Here is a 21,936-nt window from a genome sequence, read left to right as displayed (position 1 = left end):
AGCCTATGACAAGTTAAGTAGCAGGAAGCTGAGTTCCCCAGATCCTATTTGTCTGCAAAACCTTCCATTTGAATTCAAATCAAGCAACACTTCCAGGCACAAGGGAGCACAATCAGATCCAATTTGCAGCCACTAAAAACTGTCAGGGAAGCCTCTGCACTGCTTTGAGCTTGAATCCTATACATTATGTCCCCTTCCAGACAGGGATGGGAGACATGGATGTCTCTGACCCTGCAGTGTATGGTCAATAGCAGACAGAGAACAGAGGAAATGCAAGCAAGCCAAATTTCTCTTTCCATTCCCTGAACACAGAGCTGTCCCTGCTCCCACAGAGTACAGTGATTCAGTGAAAGGTTTACTTTTGAAACCTTCAGACTCTTCAGGGTTCTCAGCTTCACCTGACCAACCAGACATTCCAGAGGGGAATTGTAAGCAGGGTCTAAGGCAATGTTATTTTCTGAAACCAACTGAAAATTGTCAGGAAATGAAGCAGATTGGGTTAAGAAGGACTATCCTAACTCACACACAGAAGGAATTCTGTTGGGATTAGAAGGACAGATCCCCCAGGTTACTCACTCAACACGCCCTTCAATTTTAGAGAGAGCAGGAACAAGGCTCACACCAGCTCACACCACCACCAGAGGTGGCCTCAGCCCCAGGACCTAGTTTGTGACACCAGGTCAATCTGGGGTCAATGACAGCAGCTTGGTGAGGAAACAAATCTGTGTTTGCTCCCACATGTGAGGCCACATGGCTTTAGGGCTCCCACAAGAGATGGGTTCCCCTGACCAGGAGACGTCCAGCTCTGGACAACAGGGACACAGATTCTAGGCAGCAAGATAGACACCAACTGACCTTGAAGCCTTTTTTTCATCCAAAAGGTACAATTATTTTTCAATAGTTTAGAACATGCTCTTTCAAGTTGTTGGATTTATGTTCATTTAGATGCAAGCTTTCTTGTTTTTTAAACCCATGGCCACACGAGTCAAGGCTATGGCACAAACACCAGGCCCAGGGCCCGCTCTGGAACATTTTGAAGGCTGATGGGTCCAGGCGCACTGTATTTGCTATGTCCAAAGCCAACGGCCCACAGTTTCTCTGCTGAGCTGCATAAGCCCATGCAGAACCATGAAAGCAAGGAGGACCAGCAAAGGCGGAGAAGCACCTACCCAATCCCACCAGGTCCTAATTCCTACTGCGGAATGCCTGGAAATAGTAGATGCCAGGGGTTTGTCATTAAACTAAAATGTCTTAAAAGTAAAAATAAGTCACCACGTCATTAACTATGGAAGAAACAAAATCAGAAGAGTGTGTGGTAGCAGTTAGGGCACAAGCCTGGGGACTTTGTTTAGGTCCAATCCCAGCTCTGCCAAGCACAGGCTGTGTGACCCTCAGCAGGATACTGAACCTCTCCAGGTCTCAGTTCCTCACCTATAAAGTGTTTACAGTCCAGGTGTTGTGAGGATTCATGTGATAGGTGTACCCAAAGTTCCTACTACAATGTCTGGCAAGTGGCTGGCTCTCAACAAATGGTCACAAATTTTATATGCCAGGGAATGTAAGGAAACCTTTTGCAAATACATTCTTGGTGAAATTCAGCCCTATAGATGGAAGCATATTTGGGTCACAGTTATTCATACAACAGGTGCAAACGCAAAAAGTGTCCAGCTGGGAACAAGAATCCACCTGGGACTCCAGGAAGGGCTGATATGAGCTAGATGGGAAATGGGCCCCTCTGACAAGTCTCTCCAACAGCCAGTACCTAACACACTTCATGCGTGGCAAGTAAGGTCTAATCACTTTGTCTTGACTCCCCATCAAGTGTCATCAGCTCTCCAGGGCCTTTCTCCTAACTTTCAAGGACGCCCTCCCACAAGGAAGGCTCACCTAGGATCAATCAAGGGCTTTGGGAGACTCCAGAGCAGAGCTTTGCGCTGATGGCCGGCACCCCGCCACAGAAGCACCCAACTCGGCAGCTGCACCAACGCCCTCACAGAAACTCACCCCTTTCCGTCTGGCCTCCTGATTCAGGGCGGCCACCCAGGCAGCTTGCCACTGGCTCCTCCAGCTCTTCAGCGTCAGAATCCAGGAGAGAAGCACGTCCGACTCCGGGCGCTGGTCCTCGCCAGGCTGCGCCGCCCGCGGTGGGGGCCGAGATCGCGCCCTGGCCAGCGCCCACTGCGCCAGGTACAGGCCCACCGTACCCAAGGCCACGACGAAGAGCGACACTAAGAACAGCCACTGGACCTCACCGAGCCATGAGTCCAAGCGGGACATGGTGATGGCGCATACCCTGCGCGCCTCGCCCCAACTTCCTAGGGCAGCCGCGGCGGCGAGCTCAGGACATCAGCCCACGGCCGGCTGGGGGGCGTGGAGGGGCGCAGCGGGCTGGATCTGGGCGGCTGGCGGCGTGGGCCCCGGACGCGGAGCCGGGAGCCAGGAAGCCGGGAGCGGCGAGCAGGAGGAAATTCCGGGCCGCGCACTGCGGCCACCGCCCGGGACTGCGCCCCCAACCCCGCACACCTGGCAAAGGGGACGCGGCGGCCCGCGTTCCCGACTTAGCGTCTGGGCAGTTCCCGGGGCCGCGGCCCGGCAGGCTTCTTCCTGCGCGCGCCGCCCCCAGCGTCCCGCCCGCTGCCCAGCAGTGGCCGGAGAGTCTCCGGCCGGGGGCGGGAGAGGGGGCGGGGCGAGCCGGGTCCGAGGGGGAGGGGCCTCGGTGCCTGGCGCCTGGGCCGTTCCTGCCCCCTTAAAGGCCCAGTGCCGGCGTCCCCAGTGAACACCGCCCCCGCCGCAGCTCCCGGCTCCAGCCTGGCCACGTGAGCGTGTCACCCACCTCCTCCCGCGACTTCCCGCGAACTGCGGCAGCGCGGTTGCCCTGCTGGGCGTGCCCAGCGCGTCTTTCTCCAAAGCTGACAAGCTCCCAGCGTGGAGACGCGACAGCGCGGTGCGCGGGACTTTCCAATTAGTCAGCTGGCCTTCAGGGATACTGTGGGACTGGCTGTCTCGGCTTCCCTATACGTGTACGCGTGCGTGTGCATGTGTGTGCATGCCTGTGTGTGCCTGTGCCTGTGAAAAGGTGATTTCTAGGATCATCATTTGTCCACTAGCAAGACGGTGTCTGGTTTTAACATACTTGGAAAGTCCCTAGAAATCCATGACTCGCACCCCAAAGTCAGGAGGGCCTGGAGACTCACCATCTTCAAATGGATGTTATTTATTAAAAAAGTGTGTATGCACACCTGTGTCTGGCAGCCCCCTTTCCCTCTCACCCTGCAGTCAGCCTCCTTCATTAGGAAATGCCACAGAACACTAGCTTGGGATTCTCCAAGGCGTTAAGTCATAAAATAATGATTCACTGGTGTTTTCTGCAGCTGTTTAAAGGGGATTTGACCTTGAATGGGTTGGCTAGACCTGAACACTTCGCCTTTTGTTACTTAGCCAGGGTCTGCAGATGGGCCAGGCTGCTGGGTAAGCGCAATGGTGATTGTGGCTCTGCTGCTGCGGCAGAGGGGTCCTCCCTGGTTCCTCCTCAGCCCCTCCCTGCTGCTATACTGGGTAGAGAAGCCTTAGAAGCTGGGGGAGTTTGCTAAGAAGACAGGCTAGTTTGGCAGACCCGAGATTAGGATCTAAATCTGGTTCACGGGCTAGTGGCATTTATTGTTACCTATTGTGCAAAATTCCTGGGACAGGAGAGCAGAGACAGCCACAGATAGTGTGATGGATCTGCCCTGGATAGAAGGTATTAAACACAGGGAGTAAGGTGCAGGCTGGAAATGGGGAGGTTGCTGTGGTGACATATACAGAAGCGTGTGTGTATGCACACGCATGTGCTGGTGCCTGCATGTGGCTTTGTACCCCTGAGGCAGAGAGTGCAAGAGGGTGGTGTAGGGTTGCAACTGGAGCACCTATGTTATGGGGAGTAGACTGAGCCACTGAAAAGGAGAAGCCACACACTGTCTGAAGCACAGAGTGAAAACATTGCATTTTACAAATATTACTCTCAGCAGCAGGTAGAGGAGGCTGGGTTGGAGGGAAGTGGAGGGGGAAGAGAGTCCAGACAGAGGGTAACCCCAGAGTCCACAAGAAGGATTTAGCTAGGCCTTGAGCACCACTGGGGGAGAGGGGATGGGCCCTCACAGGAGACTGTATTCCTTGATTAGAGGCTAGAGGCCAGGTGAGGAGAATCAGTGAGTTTGAAATTGGGGGGCAGAAATCATTAGGAGGGTGAAAGAAGTTTACATCTGAGGGCCTGGATTTTCTTTAAGAAGAAGGAAGGAATGGGGAAGCCGCTGGCCTGAGAGCCCTTGTGGGGAACAGAACGGGAAGCTGGCAGGGAACAGAAATCATCAGATTGCCCAGGTGAGCTGGGCAGGGGAGAGCCAGCTCTAAGCAGGTCTGATATTTGAGAGTAGAACTAGAATGGTCCTATTACTTTCTGCAAGTCATCTGATCATTAAACACGAGCTCTTCATTCAGCCCCAGGCCCTTAAAGGTTGAGGAATGACTCTCCTTTTCTTGGAAATCTCTTCTTATGTGGAGCAAACCTCTAGTTATTTTCTGATCTGCAACCAGATCAACGCAGTTGAAGAATTCAAGCCCTGCTGGCCCCCTTGCCAGAATACCAGGGATTACCAAATACCTTGAGCTCCTGTCTCCTTATTCCAGCATGAGTCCACATGCACGCCAGCACTGGCTGTAGCCATGTAGGAAGTTACAGAGTGTCCATCCTGTGTGACTGGTGGAACCAGTCTCATTCCTCATGGCCATGTCTCCAGGGCATGCTCACCTCCCTGGCTCATTTAGAGGCTTGTAACAAACTGTGATCTAACAACCACCCCTGGTTTGAAATTTTTACAAAGGAATGTACACATTTAGGAATTGAATTACTTCTATGTAGAACAAAATGGAGGGAGAATTAGGAATCATCTGGGCTTGCAGGAAAATGCAGTTGGCCAAAACATGCAACAGGAACATCTTGTAAATCTATGGAAAAGACCGGTCTGCCTTCACTTCTGCCCCTTAAAGCCTGGTGTTAGGGGCTTTCCGTCCCATTAATCCCAAATATGGGGGACACTGGAAGGCTCAGCTCTCTGTAAGGGCAGCATTTTCCCCACATATGGTGACATTCCCTGTTCCCAGCGCATTGCTTTCTCCTTCATGCCATCTCTTCCAACCCAAGGAGCCAACCTGCTGCTCGCCTGGGAAGGACGCTGGTTCTTGCCTACCACACCTTCTGATGGGTTGGGTCCTCCATACTCTGCTCTGCAGAGGTTGTTTGATGGTTTTGATGCTCCTAGGAGGAAATCCCTGCACTTTGAATCTTCCAATGCTCTCCTGCTGATCAAATGTGAGCAGGCAAGGAGGGCCCGGGGGCAGGGGGCTAGCCATTGCCCTAAGCCTGGCTCTTACGCCAAGCTGATAGTGATGGAACCAGGCTCACAGGAACCCAAGAGAACACATCTTCACATCCACCTAAAGGACCCACCAGAAGCAGCCACCTTCCCAAAATATTCTGGAAGACATCATTCTGAACTTTGGACCAGGTCGGTCCCACAGGGACAGGGAGGAGACAGCAGAAACTTTTTCTAAATTCCTCTTTAGAATATTCTACGGTAACTGGTTATGGGACTAGAGCACAGGACGCAGGAGTAAATGCTCCGTTGTGCTCTTGTTCATTTTGGAAGTGTCCCTAGAATGCTCTTCACGTAGACAAGTATAGCTTGCTGGGGGAGCTTCACCCGGTCACCCCACTGCTGAGTGCTGCAGCATCTTCTCCAGCCCAGCCCGGGAGGTTCTGTGATGACATTACATTTCTAAAAATGGATAAATATGTCCAGTGTTTTCTATGCTTTATATCTATAACCAAAATTATTATTAATACTAGAAATAAGTCATTACCATTGAATCAGATATTCTTGTGGGTTTATAAAAAATACAGAAATTAGGATGCATATACATAAATACTTGTTCAAATTTTTGTGAAATGTTTAATGAATTATTGTAAAAATCTGGAAGAGGAAAGGAGGGGGCCAGGGGGGATTCTCATTTGTGTCTAACTTGGTACAGAGGTTTCTTTACGCTGTAGCCATGACGATGACTACAGATGATGGTGGTGGTGGTGATAGCTTGAATTAGCAAGTAATGGCTGATGCCCTGATGCATCAGAATGCCGGGCCCAGCAGGGCTGGGATGGATGACCTGGGATGGACGACCTGTAAATACAAGTGGTCAGCTTCCTCCAGTGGCCCTTGAGGGAAGACATTCCAAGAATTCCGTTAGCAAAATGCTTTTAAGATTTGGCTCTGTGTTCTCAGTAGTGGGGTCTGTGTGGACATTTAACTCAATCTCCTTGGCTGCAGTCGCATGGACTTAGTCATTTCCACAGTCCGGAGGCTTGGGTGTGCTTTGGGTCAGTTTCCTGTCATGCCTGCGGGTGGATTCAGGGAGCCTGAAACCCAGTCAAAGGTCACCTGCGGCCAGAGCTGGGCCCTGTACTGGACAACTCCATCAGAGGCCTTGCATGGTCCTGCTGGTCATTTGCATGACTTACTGAGACATTGTTCACGGTGCCTTCCCGGGAGAAAGGCAGCCACTCTGTGTAACGGCAGAAACTCCATGAGCACAGCATCAGAAGGGCTGGGGGGGAAGTTCCTGAGCCTGAGAACTGGGTCACAAGTCAGCTGACCCTGAAACAAGTGACTGTGATAGAGACAGACATCACCATCCAGCAAGATCCTTCTGGCGACGTCACTGCACATCCCTGTGATGGGGGTCCTCTAGGTGTGCCTGAAATGGTAGGCAGTCAGCTGGTGGGCACAGAGCTCACAATGTGTGTGCTAACAGACAAGGGAGGCCTGGGCTTGATGGGCTCCCTTAACTTTCCTGGCAACACTCAGAGGATGGCATTATCTGTTTTAAACGTGAGGAAGCTGAGTCCAGAGGGACTGAGTCACTTGTCTGAAGCCACACAGTGAGAAAGTGACAGTTTGACCCAAGGGGACATTGACCCCAAAGCCCATGTTTTTGTTTCTTTTCCCATCAGGGTTTATAAACCAAACAAATTCTACTAAAAAGAGAAACACGTGAAAAGGTGGAAATGAAAGGGTCCCCTTCCTTGTGTCCTCGAGCAAAGACCTGTCTCAGGAAGATGAATTACCTTTTGTGTTCTGAAGTCCAAGAGACATGGAGTCTTTCAAACCCAGAAGGGAAGGAAGTTCACTTAGGGTTCATCAGAGGAACTTGTACAGAGCTTCTCCGTGTCCCAGCCTTTCTGGGGAAGACAGAGATGAGTCCCACCCAGGGTCTACCACGGAGATGGCCAGGCAATCATATGATCACCCTGTAGGTGCCCACTGAGGAGGGCCAGAGAGGCCACTGCCCTTCAGGAGGGCCCGCCAGGCCATTCCCCTCCCACCCTGAGTGAACAGCCAACAAGATGTGCCCGCAGTCCTGGCCGGTTGGCTCAGCGGTAGAGCGTCGGCCTAGCGTGCGGAGGACCCGGGTTCGATTCCCAGCCAGGGCACATAGGAGAAGCGCCCATTTGCTTCTCCACCCCTCCGCCGCGCCTTCCTCTCTGTCTCTCTCTTCCCCTCCCGCAGCCGAGGCTCCATTGGAGCAAAGATGGCCCGGGCGCTGGGGATGGCTCCTTGGCCTCTGCCTCAGGCGCTAGAGTGGCTCTGGTCGCAATATGGCGACGCCCAGGATGGGCAGAACATCGCCCCTTGGTGGGCAGAGCGTCGCCCCATGGTGGGTGTGCCGGGTGGATCCCGGTCGGGCGCATGCGGGAGTCTGTCTGACTGTCTCTCCCTGTTTCCAGCTTCAGAAAAATGAAAAAAAAAAAAAAAAAAAAAAGATGTGCCCGCACATCTCACCCCGAGGAGCCTGAGTCATGCAGTGCTGCCGGGAGGCTGCCGGGCGGTAGCCAGGCAGGGACAGGGTCAGAGCTGCCAGCCTGTTGCGGCCCAGCCAGTCTGCCAAGAGCCTGCTCTGGCCCACCTGATGAAGCGGCCCTTGCAACTCAGTGCCCACACCAGGCAGACGGAGGAATGTGACCCAGATGGCAGCCTCTATTCCCACCAGGTGATTCAGTTAAGCCTCCCAAATGATTGCCTAAGAGCGAGGTGGTTTGGCAATTTTGGCTGTACCCAAGACTGGTACCAGCCTTATGGAAGAAAATATTTAACCTATTTTCTGTCGGCCTGAAAAAGTATCTTCAAGGAGGCAGTCACCTAAACATTTGTTCCCCTGGCCCCACCCTTGTCCGCTGATATCTGAGCTCACACTGCTGGAGCCAGGTGTGTTCAGCCTGTAAAAGTTGAGATCGTGGGACTCCTTGGGTGGTGGTGGGAGCTTGGCAGGAGAGCACGCTGAGGAAGAGACAGATGTGGGCAGAGCCCACCCCCAACCCAGCCCTTGTTGGTATTTTGCTGTGGCCACACCAGAGGCTCCAACTGGGGGTAGGCGCTGTGGGGCCTTCTTGCTGGGGACAGAACACTGGGCCATACAAAGGGCCTCTCTCCAAGCTTCTCAGAACCTGTTGGATGTGCCTGTTCAGTCCCACTGGTTTGGCCATTCCTGGTGCTAACTTGGAAATAAGGCAGGCTTGATGAGTGGCTCGGCTAGAGAAGGGCGTGCTCCCGGCTGGTCAGCCAAGACCCACCGGCAGAAGGGATGGTCACAACTCAGCACCCAACGTGGGACCCTCAGTAAGGCACATTCCGTGTAATGTTTTGCCTGTATTTTGGCCTAAAATTGTTCTTTGTCTTAGGTGTTGTTTTTAAAAAGCCTTGTTGGGCACAAGGATAGAATCAAATATCTCAAATATCTACACTAAGAGTTAAAGGAAACTACTGTAAAAGTGCTTTAAAAATAGCCCAGCAGTAGCCACATTCCTACACATAATTAATGTGCTCTTTACAGATGACTTTTATCTACTGCTGTGGCTCCCCAAATCATCCAGTGAGACAGCGAGGACAATTTTCCTGGTTTGGAAGATACTGAAGCCTGGAAACAACTGATCTGGTGATCAAGAGAAGAAAACACGAGGCCATCTGTTTGCCCAGTGCTTTTCAAGAATTCTTGTAATGAGAAACTCAGCAGGGACGTCTGGCTTCAGGGTGGCAGAGCTAGACCTGAGACCAGGTGTTCCCTGCATGACCCTTCCTGCAGCGAATCTGCACGACATCCCTGCGCAATTATGGCACACATTTACACATGAATTCACTGCAGTGTTTGATTTTTCACCGATTCTGATGAAGCCATTATCCCCAGGCCACTCAGGGTAGCAGGTGTGACTGTACCTATGAACACCTGAGGTCATCGCAGGCATTCTCTTGATGCATCATTTCCTGGCAGAGTCACCTTTGGAAGCCCTGCTAGCTTCTTGTCAGGGAGCCCTGCTGAGCCTGAGCGCAGGGAGGGAGGAGCCAGCAGAGCAGGGGGACACCACCTGGGACCCCAGGTCCCTTTCCCATCCAGTTCACTCTGGTTCTCCTTGAGTTAAGGAGCCACAAAGATGAAGCCAGGAACTCTCAGGAGGGAAGCAGCCCAGCCCTTGCCTTCCTGGCTCTTCACCAGGTGACAAGAAGAAGTCAACTGATGGGCCTCAGGGGGAGACAAAGGTCCTTCTTTATCCCCACTGTTGCTGTTCGTGTGACCATGTGACGATCCTGCCTCACATGTGTTCAAAATGACCAGTTTTCCTGATTATTCGTGTATATGGTTTTAACTCCATGCTTCTCTGTCCAGCAAGAGAGAAAGGAAGTACCCTTGGACCTGTCCTGTCCCCACACCACTAAGAATGCCGCAGGGAAAACACCAGCAGCCTTTCACACACACAGCCAAGCCTCCCTTAGCAAGGGGGGGGGGGTGTCTCGGGGCCATTTCCACAGGAACAGGAAAAGGATGGCCAAGTGATTTCCAGCTACGTGTCTCCCTTGCTCTTAGGCAGGACCGGGCAGGGCATGCTGGCTGTCCTTGGTCATTAGGAGCAGCACGTAAAGCCATGGAGAGCAGGTGAATGGGGAACAGGTAAAAATGAGGTCTCCATCTTGAACAGAGCCTTCCAAGGGAAACCGGAAGAGGAATGTTCCAGGAGTAAAGGGTGACGTTTAGGAGGCTGGTCTGCATTTATACCAACTGCATGAACTCAGGAATACACACAAACATTCCCGTAAAAGGGGGTGACAGGCTGGGAACTCCTGACGGGCACCCACAGAAAACCCTCTGCAGGGCAACGTTGTTCATCTTTGTGTCCCTTCCAGCTGTCACCCAGGCCAGCCTCCCCAGCACACTGCCAGGACGCGGTTTCTCACACACTTTTGAAGGTATTTCTTGATGCCTGACTTAGAGAGGGGTCCGTAGGATTCTAGAATCTCTGCTAACCCATCCTAACTCCCTGCCCCGTGCAGAACCCAGTTCCTGCAGAGTCCTCTTTTCTGATCCCACTAAGTTTTTTCTTTTTAATTTTGGCCTTGCCCATGGCCGATCCGATATTCTTCCAGCTTTGATTTGGTCTGTAAATTTGACCAATATCAGTATGACATCAACATCTTTATTCAAGAAATGGGAGTGAGCATTGGCTGAGGCATGGGAGAGGTGGGACAGGACAGTCCCCAGCCCTGGCCTGGGTCCTCAGCCTCTGTTCCTGAGTCTGGTTCCCAGCATGGACCTGCCACAGTCATTCTGGAACACATGTAAACCTTGAAATGACAGACCATTAACATGCTCTGGGATAAGCCTTGCCCAGTAGTGACAGGAGATACCTGGCACACACTCCCTGCTTGGCATCTGATTTCTCAGAGGCCCCCTCACTGTCCTCGGGGGATCCCAGCAGAAGGAGGCCCCTGGTGCCCAAAGCATATTCCCTGTCTTGCTCTTCCCAGCCCTCACCTGCTGCCCAGAATTGCTTCCAAAAATAAACCACCAGGGAGCAAACTCTTGTTCCTTAAGGAGACGGCTAAGGCTTCTCCAAGGGGCTCACAGCCAGCCTAGAGGGACAGACAGTTACTCCTAAACCATTAGTTTCCAAACAATGTGCTAACAGGGGTATTTCACAAGTGTGGGGGGTACAGAGGAAAGAGAGCTCTGACTCTCTTGAGTGTGTAAGGAGAAACAAACAAGGCTGAAGAGGAAGTGGGGGCGGGAGGGACAGACGTGCTAGAGGGCATGTGTTCAAAGGCCAGGAAGCACGCGCCCACAGTCCTGGCAGTTCTGGCTAAATCTGGGTGGATGTTCAAGGGTTTGGTTGGACCTGGCTGAGCTGAGTTTGGAAATGAAGACAGGGCCTGGTTGATAGTGACCTTGTAGAGAGTTTGGTTTTCTCCAAAGAGAACTAACTGTCTGAGGATTTGGGCGCAGAGAACACATCAAGTTTGTATGTACTCAGAGGCTCGCTGCTTCAGTGCCACTGGGGAGTTTGGTAGAAATGCAGATGCTCAGGCCTCACTCCAGACCCGAGATATCAAAACCTGCATTTTAATAAGAGCACAGGAATTTTAGTGCACACCAAAATAGGAGAAGTCCTGTCCTAAGACCCTTTGCAGTGAATACTTCTGACTGGGGTGGGTGGGGGCGGAGTGGAGTGGGGGAGTGGAGTTAGGGTGAGGTAGGGGGAGGGGGTGGGGCACTGGCATTCTGTCAGGCTCTGCTGTGAGACAGGAGGGGGCAGAGGGTGCGACAGCACCTGCTAAGGAATCCAGCAGGGTGAGACAGAGGAAGAGCCAGGGACAACTGGCAGGGCTCATCGAGGGTGAGGTGACAGACTTTATGGAGATGTAGGGTGAGAGCAGACTGGAAGTGGTGGTGCTGAGTTCTGTCAGGACCTGCCACACCTCAGGCGCCCGCGATGGGTCTGGAGCTCGGAAACCTGAGGTGTTCACTGGGAGCGGATCTGAGTGAGCGGCTAGCTTGAGGTCCTTGCTGTGTCCTGGTTCTGTGCAAACCGTCTGCTGAGTGATTCAGTCTAAACAGTGGCCAGGGATCGATGTGCACATTGCCAGACTGAAATTTCTGAAAAAAAAATTTTCCTTTTCTTGTAAAAAGCAGGCCATTTACACTTTCTCCTTTCATTCACACCTTATATTAGAATCTCAGAGTGTGGCCCCCACACAGCAGCTCTATTGCTAACAGGGTTGCTAAGCTGGGAGTGAATTAATGTGTGAACAAGGGTGCAGACTGACACCATCAGTGCTGGCAAGCTAAGCTGAGGACATGGCCTGAGATCTCTTAGCAGAGTTGGTGAGTTCATGCTGAGCCCCAGATCGGGTAGATCCAGGCAGGGCTGACAGGGCAGTTCCACCTCCTGTCGGTGGCTCCTTCTCAGGTTTGCACCTGTTCTTCCGAATCTGCCAATCACAGAGCCGCGTTCCCTTCCCAGGGGCAGCATGGGAAAGGTAAGGGGCCACAGGAGGCCAGGAGCCACTTTAATGGGTGCTCCATCTCAGGACGGAGACAGGGGGGGGGGCACTTTTCCAACACACCTCTGTCTCTGTTCACTTGGCTCAGGGACAGTGATTCCGTTGTCACATCTGCAGGCTCCTGGGCATTGCTGTGTTGACTTACCTGGGACTGAAGACCTGACCTGAGTGCATTCCTGACCCCAGTCCTGACCCTTGTTGTCTGGATACAATGCCCCACTCGCCCTGGGGAGGAAGACGGGGCCCAGAGCAGCAGGGCGGGGCAGTCTCCCTGGAACCCCCAGCTCTCAACCTCACTTAGGGACATGCTGGAAGGTCCCGGTCTGTCTCCAGCTGGTCTTGTGTTCTCAGGAGCTCTGTGGAACCTTCCTGGAGACAAAGGGGTGTCTCTGGGGTCCTGGTTTGCACTTCTCCATCCCTCCACCACCACCCCACGTCTCGGGCATGTCTGCGCAGTGCTCGCAGAGCAGCTTCTCTGAGCCGTCTCCCATGTGGAATGTGCTCCAGCCTTGACTGAGTTGTCCTCCTATCAATTTTTTTTTAATTTAATTTTTAAAAAGCAACTTCTGAAATTCCTTAAGTCAACTTTCTCATTTGAAGAAAAACAGTGAATTCTATGGAACTCCCCATCTGATGAGAAGGTTGGGAACTTGATTGGTGTTTCCAAACTTGCTTAAGGATCACTGGGGTGCTTGTTAAAAATGCAGGTTCTAGGGTTCTCCTAGGGATGGCTTACAGCTGCACTGCTCCTGTGTTGGGCAGATGGGCCTTGGCTGGGAGCCTGTTCTCACGAGAACAAGCATACAGAGTCCGGGTCCTGCACAGCCCTGGGCCTCCAGAACCTGCATTTTCACAAGATGCCCCGTGACTAGCATTCTCACAAGTTTGCTTTCAGCCTCAAATAACTGCTCTCAAGCAACCCCTTTGGAGCTTGGCTGCATGTTAGGATCTGATAAAGTCATCCAAAGAGATAGCAACCCTCCACCCCATGCCTGGGGCTCACGTGAGGACTCTAATTGGTCTGTGATGAGTCCCGAGATTGTGTACTTTTTGAATGCTTACTGACAATTAAAATACATGAAAGAAAGTGCACGTATGACGGGTTCAGCCCCCTGGGTTTTCCCCAGTGGGCCATAGCCCTGAAACCCAGATGAGGAATTGGAGTGTGGCCAGCACCCAGCACCCTGGGGACCCCTTCTCCTCAGTGCCCCTCACCCCTCCAAAGATAACCAGATACTGACCTCTCACAGCCCGGGTGCCGCCTGCTTTTTTCCACTATAAGCTGGGTCAGATGGTCTATTCTTATCCAGGTGTGTGTCCTTCGTTGGCCGGTGTGGGTTCGTGCAGTGTTGTGTGTGCTCTGGTTGATCCATGCCCACCACTGTGCAGAAGTCCCTGCTGTGGACAACCACTCTATCCTTCTACTGCCTGTGGGCATCAGGTTGCTTCCAGTTTGGGACTATCGTGAATGTGGCACCTGTGTTTCTTCACAGTTCCTATGGAGATTTTAATATCAAGCCAGGGTTAAGAGCCACCCGCCTACACAATGCTGCCACACCTGTCAGGAACAGACGTGCATCTTTGCCATGACACAGCTGATAGGCACCTCTGGCTAGCATGCTGCAAAATTCCAGAGGCTTAGGGGAGCAAGTGTTCAGCAGACCATGTTGTCTGTTCGAACACCTAGTCACTGTCGTCAGGAGAACCCTCCTCACATCCAGCTTCCCAGACAGGAGCCGAGGGACAACCTTGCAAACTCTCTGGGAGAGCAGTCTAGTTATGGTAACAGTTTTCCGCACATGACGATAGACTCCAACCCGCAGGGTCCCAGCTTAGGGTGAAAGCCACACTCAGTATCAGAACCTTGCCACTGACCCAAGCCTCAGTGTGTTCCTAGACAGTATATCCAGAGCCTCTGCCCTCAGGCAACCCAGTCCCTCCCCACCCCACCCCCAGCTTTTTGTTAGTTCCCTTGGGGTGGGTGGGGGAGGGGGTTCAGAAAACTCCCCCTACTTTTCTCAGGTCTGATAATTCATCAGAAAATGTGTCATCTTAAGAATCCATCTGCTCCCAAAGTGGGAAATCTCCTTGGAGCAACTCATTCATCCTGTGTCAGAAATGAAAGTACTTTATATTTATTTTAAAAGAATTTTTAAAAATCGCAATAGAATTCCTAATCTCAGTTATCAGGTTAAAAAAAAAAAATCAAACGTGGGCCCTGGCCGGTTGGCTCAGTGGTAGAGCGTTGGCCTGGCGTGCAGAGGTCCCGGGTTCGATTCCCGACCAGGGCACACAGGAGAAGCGCCCATCTGCTTCTCCACCCCTCCCCCTCTCCTTCCTCTCTGTCTCTCTCTTCCCCTCCCGCAGCCAAGGCTCCATTGGAGCAAAGATGGCCCGGGCGCTGGGGATGGCTCCTTGGCCTCTGCCCCAGGCGCTGAAGTGGCTCTGGTCGCAACAGAGCAACGCCCCGGAGGGCAGAGCATCGCCCCCTGGTGGGTAGAGCGTCGCCCCCTGGTGGGCGTGCCGGGTGGATCCCGGTAGGGCGCATGCAGGAGTCTGTTGGACTGTCTCTCCCCGTTTCCAGCTTCAGAAAAATACAAAAAAAAAAAATCAAACGTGGATGGGAGATGGCCATCCACTGAACAACGTCTCAAGCAGAGGTTTGAAACCCGAGTTTCCACCTCCCTCTGGGGCCCATTTCTCCAGGGTGGCGTGCTGTCTGCATCGTGTCTTCCGTTCACTGCACCGCTGTATCCATTAAGTGCAGTGTTTGGGGCCTACAGTACTTTCAGGGATCCACAAACTTATTTTTTCAGGGACTACGAAAGTATTTTATTTTCTTTAAAAATCAGAAGAAAATGTGGTTTTAGGGTCCAAGAAAATATACTAATTTTTAATCCAGCCTGGATTATATTTTTCTTTATGTCAATGGGGTTGCAAAATAGAATTAACATCTATATTTTTATGAAAGAAAGTTCCTCCCAAAGTGTCTAGGGCCCACAAAAATTATAATGTGGCCCTGCCTTTCATTGGATTCAGAAAAACCCCCACTTATTGGAAATATAATACATTTCTAGTGCTCTGTCCCAGCATCAGCATTGGAAATTTCAGCAAACAAAATTTCCCAAATTGTATAGATTGTAAGAGTGTTCCTGAACTCTGGAACTTTCTTTTCTTTTCTTTTTTCTTCTTTTCCAAGCGAGAGGAGGGGAGATACAGAGATAGATTTCTGCATGCAACCTGATCAGAATCCACCTGGCAACACCCATCTGGGGCCAATGCTCTGCCCATCTGGGGCCATGCTTGCAATGGAGCTATTTTTAGCACCTAAGGTAGAGGCTCCATGGAGCCATTTTCAGCACCAGGCTGATGCACTCGAAATAATTGAACCATGACTTTGGGAGGGGAAGAGAAGAGAGAGAAAGAGAGAGATAGAGAGAGAGGGAGATAAGGAGAGAGGTAGATGGTCACTTCTCCTGTGTGCCCTGAGCAGGATTCAAGCCTCAGACAGCCACATACTGTGCTGACGCTCTGTCACTGAGCCAACTGGCCAGGGCCTGGAACTCTTTCAATTGTAACTCTCTAGACCAATCAGCAGGGGTTTCCAGGAAAAGAACTTTGGCTCCTGAATTGGGTAGAGCCTTCCCTTGGTGAGAGTTGTTCTAAAATATGGGTAGTGGGGGTGAGGTGGGGCTAGAAGCAGAACCAACCCTTCTCAGAGACCCAACTCTGATTTGGAATAAATTATTTTATTTTTAATGAAAGGGCTAGTAGGGTATTTTCCTATTTCTGAGAAATCAGACCAAAAAAATGACATCAAACATTACACGTGATTCAAAAATCTATCCTTGGTCTTTGAATTTGTGAAGAGAAACTGGTCTTCATAAGCTCTATGAATTCAACATGGGGACTCAACTGTATCACCTCTGAAAACCTTCTTTTCATTAGAATCCAATCCCTACCTCTTCACACACCAGATTTCTGTTTCTAGTGGTATAAACTAAGGTTTCACCCCAATTTCCTGATGTCTCCATTGCAAAAGAGAGAAAAATGGGACTAGTGTGTCTGCCATTTTAACTACACATCATCTTTGCCACCCAGAACATTGAGAATTAAAAATGATGGCTCTTCTCTCCTCTGGCCAGCAGGTCCAAGGCCGCTCGCTCAGCTTTCCCAGAGCACATCCTTGCCGCCTAGGTTATCTGAAGACCTGGAGAAAGTGAAGGTTGTCTAATGGCAGGTTATAACCCATTATCAGATTACAAAATGCACACAATGGGCTGTGACTGGGGTGTCCCACTATAAATAAATCAAACAGACAGAGGTCGATTTACTGTGAAGCTAATGAAACTTAGGCTCCAGGGTCCCTCACTTGTACAGGTCACTTCCGAGACATAAATATCTTACTATGACAAATTGTATAGAAACATGACCAAGCATATACTGAACTTGAGACAGGCCCATCTCTTTCCTATCTAATACCCCTTCACCATAATTTCTTTCACGATGGCTATTATTGAGGTGAACATTGGCTTGAGACCCTAGTACAGGTGAGCAGGGGAGGGGATACATTTAGTTTGGATTTAACATGATGTATATGTAATTTTTTTAGGGGGGGGTCAAGATGGAGAAAATCTCAACTGAGTTCTTCTGTGCTTAGAATTTGGAAAAAAATTCCCACAGGTAAGCTTTTGGGGTAGCCTCCACAAACATCCAGGGCTCAGTGCTTAGGACATGTTAGGGAATCTAAATGGAAATAAATATGTTTCAGTTTCACTTCTAACCAAGATGAGTAATAAGGGCTGGGTTTATTATCCCACTTGAAACTACTAAATTTCAGACAAAATATATGAAAGAATGATTTTCAAATCAGTGGATATCATACCACCAGTTACGGTGACCACTGACAGATGAGCAAGGACGAGGAAAAGCAGCAGTTGCCCAGAATGAAGAGCTGAGCAAGGGTACCTGAGAGGAGAGCACTGCTCAGAAGGTGGCCCCTTGACTTTGGAGCAGGGCTCTGATCAACAGAAGCTGCGAGGAAGCTCGGCCGGGAGACGCATTCAGAGGGAACACTCCCCGGAGCTCACACAGTTCTTGAAACAACTCGTGGGACATGGGCAGGAGGAGTGTGTTTGCCTCAGTAACGGAGCAATACTAGCTCTAGAGTAAATGTTGCTTTGATTTCACTTAACAGTTTAAATGTAAAACCTAGAAAAATAGACCTGATTCCGAGTAAGTTAACTATGCCATCCAAACAAACCTCCAGAATGTCCATAGGGATACAAAAGTACCCAGCACCCAACAGGTCAAGTTCACAATGTCTGCCATCCAACAACAAAATAAATTACCAGATATGCCACCAGGCAGGAGAATGTTACCCAGAATGAGGAGGACAAGAAAGAAATTGAGGCCAATCCAGAAATGGAAGAGATGAAAGAATTACTGCACAGGGAGATAAAAAGTTGTTGTAACTATATTGCATGTTTTCAAGAACCTAGAGGAAGGACTGAACATGGAGAGTACAGACAGAAGATATTTCAAATAAGATCAAACCAAACTTCTGGTAGACAGGTCCAGACAATTCCGAAATAAATCAGGGTGTGTGTGTGTCTATTCTTTCCCTCTAAGCCTATCCATTGAAGGAACTGGGAGCACAGTTAATGCCTGTATGTTGGTTTTCAAACAATATTCTCTACTAAAAGGAATCAGGCTCCCTTGAGAAATGGCTGATTTCAGGGCTCTGGCAGAGAAAGAACAACATGAGTCTGAAACATCTTATTGTGTAAGAAAGTAAGAAAATAGTCAAAGCATTAAGGGGACATGTCAAAGGTCAGACACTCTCACTGGCTAAATCTAGCATAATTAGAGAATCAAAACTTAAAAAATGATGGCAACTGATTATAACCCTTTGAGTCAATTAGGAATCCAGGGATTCACAAGACTCAAATAAATGAATAAATTAATGAGAATAACAGAACTTTTTTTTTTTCTTGCAGTAGAAAGTCCACAAATAAATGAAGAAAGACTGGAGGTATGAGAAAAATTTCCACTTGGCAATGACCATAAAAATAATTCAGCCAAGAAACATCACCAGATGCTAAATTTGTGGGTGAAATGGAGATAAGCAATGAATAGCCTCAAAATATCTCCCCACAAACTATTAACTGCAAAGAGTGAAGAGCACAGTGAAAATATGGCAGAAATGATCTGAGTCGAACAACTAAAGTTAGCACCATCTATGAGTGGACAGACTGTAGTTGGATGCCACCCATAGGATGACATGAAAAGAAAACAGCCACTGTGATGTTCAGGTACAAAAATGTATAACCTAGGTCTAATCATGAGAAAACAGTAGACAAACTCCAATTAAGGAACTCTCTGTAAAGTGGTCTGTAATCTTCAAAATTATCAAAGACATGAGCGTCAAAGAAAGACTGAGGAATATTCCAGATTGAGGGGATAAGAGATTACTGGGCTGAGACTAGAGAAAGGGGGAAGAAAGGAAAAGTACAAAGTAATACAGGAGGAACACCAGCCTGTTGCTACTTTATAAATGTGACACCATGCATGTGCTCTGTGCTTCACTGCGGTAAGCATTCACGGTTAGACACTACTACGAGACTAGTAATAACTAGTAAGTAGCTATTACTATTGTTAGGTTTACTGATGAGTTTATCCAGACAACTTGCCACAGTGCAGTGACCTACTGGGCATCTTAGCAGGCCGGTTGCACACAGCACACACACTCACGAGTATGTGGCATTTACAATCCAAAGGATGCGCCCATCTAAGACCAGCCATCTGAACATGGCCATGCCTCCTCAAGCTTACTGAGCATCATATAAAACTTGAAACACACTCTGGGGCTCTTATTGAGTAGCTAAAATGGAAATCTGGGGGAAATCTGCAGAGATGTTCATAAAGTTTCCTTCTAACAGTAGCTGAAAATAAATGGGCTCGCTGGTTCTCGCCTCTGGCAGTTCTTTGCTGTATTTATTCACAGAATACTCACTAGGCCCCTTCCTTGGGCCAGCCATGGGAACACACAGCTGAGGAACAGCTCCTGCCCATTGGCCCATCCTGGTTTTGATGGATAGACCACACACTGGTAAAGCAGAGTGACTGGGCTATGCCAGCATTTTCTGGGAACACATTGCAGGGGGCATTACTTTGGGTTAGGGAGAGGAGCAAGTGTATAGGGGTCAGGAAGTATTTCCTAGAAAAAAAATGATGCCACCACACTAAGACACTCAGCAGGGAAAAATGCAGGTTTGCATTACTGGAAGGTCAACCAACCAACTAAAGGACCCCACTGTTGAGGATGGGGCCCACAGCTGATTATGAATTTATGCAGAGCAGGGCTGCACCATGCTTTATTTTCGAAGTGCGTCCATGATAACAGGGGAACATTTTTCTCCAGACATAAGTCCTGTAGAAAGAATACCTTCCACTCAATTCCATAGTTGACAAGAGATGACATTAACAGAGTCAAGACTCAGCCTCTCTGGTGAGATAAAAATACCATATGCTGAACACACTGTCTTGAGTGTGTGCCTATGACCAAGGAGGACACGACAGGAAGGGAACAATCCCAAACCTCGAAAAGCTCATCATTCCTAAGAAAGGGAAGATCTAAGTTTTTTTTTGTTGTATTTTTCTGAAGCTGGAAACGGGGAGACAGGCAGTCAGACAGACTCCCGCATGCGCCCGACCGGGATCCACCTGGCACACCCACCAGGGGGCGATGCTCTGCCCATCCGGGGCATTGCTCTGTCGCGACCAGAGCCATTCTAGCACCTGGGGCACAGGCCAAGGAGCCATCCCCAGCGCCTGTGCCATCTTTTGCTCCAATGGAGCCTTGGCTGTGGGAGGGGAAGAGAGAGACAGAGAGGAAGGAGAGGGGGAGGGGTGGAGAAGCAGATGGGCACTTCTCCTGTGTGCCCTGGCCGGGAATCGAACCTGGGACTTCCGCACCCCAGGCAGACGCTCTACCACTGAGCCAACCGGCCAGGGCCCAGATCTAAGTTTTAAAAACAAAATTATTTGGTAGCAAGCTGAACAGGACTTAAGGAGAATCAAATAAAGATTCTGCCATGTATTCCTGGTGCAGTGTTCATGAAACTTTTAGCCAGAGGTTCCCAGAAAAGCCTAGTTTAGGGGTCAGGCAAGGAATCTGAAACCATTGGAAGAGGCAAGTGCAAACCCAGGTGTAGGGGATCAGTAATGACCGTCTAGTCCAGGCATGGCCAACATCTGGCCCACAGGCCACATGCAGCCTGTGTAATGAGTTTATGCAGCCCACGATTAAATTCTTCATATTCTCCGCTACTTTAAAATCTCAGCTACTCAGAAGCGGAAGTGTCTTGATTATTGGAAATCAAGATATTTAAGATGATAGTGATATGCGGAAAAGAATTCCGTGTGTGACTAATCTAGGGTTAACTTCCAATAATTGGTCGAGTGGATTCACGATACTTATTTTTAAAAAAAATTCCATTATAAAGATTTACAACTTTTGTACTCATCTGTACTCGATATGAACTGTTTGATGTTTAGCGGCAATGTGAAACCCACATTCTTTCAGGCGGAGTTTGCCAGTGCGCACCCAAGGTCAAACAATTCGTTATTTTTGTGGTCAAGTGTGCTGAATCAAGTGGCATTGTAGCATAGACAATAGCTGCAGTTGGTAACTGAAACATGTCCAGGCTGTTTGTAAAACGAAATAATTGTTTTATTTGTGATATAACCCCTTCAAGCTCATTCTATTAATTAAATATTATCTCGATTGATTGCAATAGTTTGGATATTTATACAGTATGTAATTACATTTTTATTAAAATAATATTGTATAATAAATTTTTTTCACTCCCATTTATTCATAAAGAAATTACATAATAAAATTTTGTTTAAAGTTTTTGTATTTAACATTTTTTAATTTTAATATTTCATCCGGCCCATGAAAAATGTTCTTCTAATCTGGCCTGGGGCAAAAACTGTTGGCCACGCCTGGCCTAGTCCATCTCTCCTTCCCTATTTCCACAGCCAGGTTGGTGGGCATCTGAATTTTAAGGCTCAGCTCTTCCCTTAACAGGCAAAGCGAACCTACTATAATAGTTAAGACACACTGGTGTGAGAGAAGAGCCACGATAGAAGGGAAAAAATGCTACAATACGGGCACCTTGAAATTATGAAAGAAAACTAGTTTATCAGTCGCGATGCAGAAATGTCAATGTGGGGGGTTTAATAATGTTCTTTCTGAGCACTCACCCCCCCCCAATCATTTCTTTAAAAATATTAATTTGAACAGTAAAAGAAAAAGGTAGATTGTGCAGACTGCTGCTAATGTGGTTTTAGTTATATTCGTGGTGCCCAAATCAGTGAAGCTTTAGTGCATGCAATTCCTTCCACAAGCAGCCCAGAACTGTGGGGGAAAATTAAATCTCTCTTACAACTTGCAGGTGGCTAGTCATATTGGCCAAATAGAAAGGTTTTATCTCCACTTTCACAAATTTAAATG

At 49.3% G+C, this 21,936-nt stretch overlaps 1 protein-coding gene and 1 non-coding gene across 4 annotated transcripts in view; both read right to left on the bottom strand.

Moving 5' to 3' along the window:
• C2CD2 (C2 calcium dependent domain containing 2) overlaps positions 1-2,730 on the bottom strand; it is a 51,527-nt gene extending 48,797 nt beyond the window's left edge. Inside the window, exon 1 of one of the 3 annotated variants that reach the window (XM_066370134.1) lies at positions 2,005-2,730. In XM_066370134.1, the coding sequence (XP_066226231.1) occupies positions 2,005-2,277 (273 nt within the window). In that variant the 5' untranslated portion in view covers positions 2,278-2,730. The remainder of the gene's footprint in view (positions 1-2,004) is intronic. The other 2 variants (XM_066370135.1, XM_066370133.1) reach the window with 2 other exon arrangements.
• Positions 2,731-20,357: 17,627 nt separating this feature from the next.
• Positions 20,358-20,433, bottom strand: TRNAP-GGG (transfer RNA proline (anticodon GGG)). The gene has a single exon. It is a non-coding gene; the product is annotated as a tRNA-Pro (tRNA).
• Between the last annotated feature and the right edge of the window lie 1,503 nt (positions 20,434-21,936).

This window comes from Saccopteryx leptura, chromosome 2 (assembly GCF_036850995.1).
Source record: "Saccopteryx leptura isolate mSacLep1 chromosome 2, mSacLep1_pri_phased_curated, whole genome shotgun sequence".
In the NCBI taxonomy this organism is placed as follows: domain Eukaryota; kingdom Metazoa; phylum Chordata; class Mammalia; order Chiroptera; family Emballonuridae; genus Saccopteryx; species Saccopteryx leptura.
The sequence above is the reverse complement of the archived record's forward strand: the minus strand, read 5'-3'. Positions and strand labels throughout refer to the sequence as shown.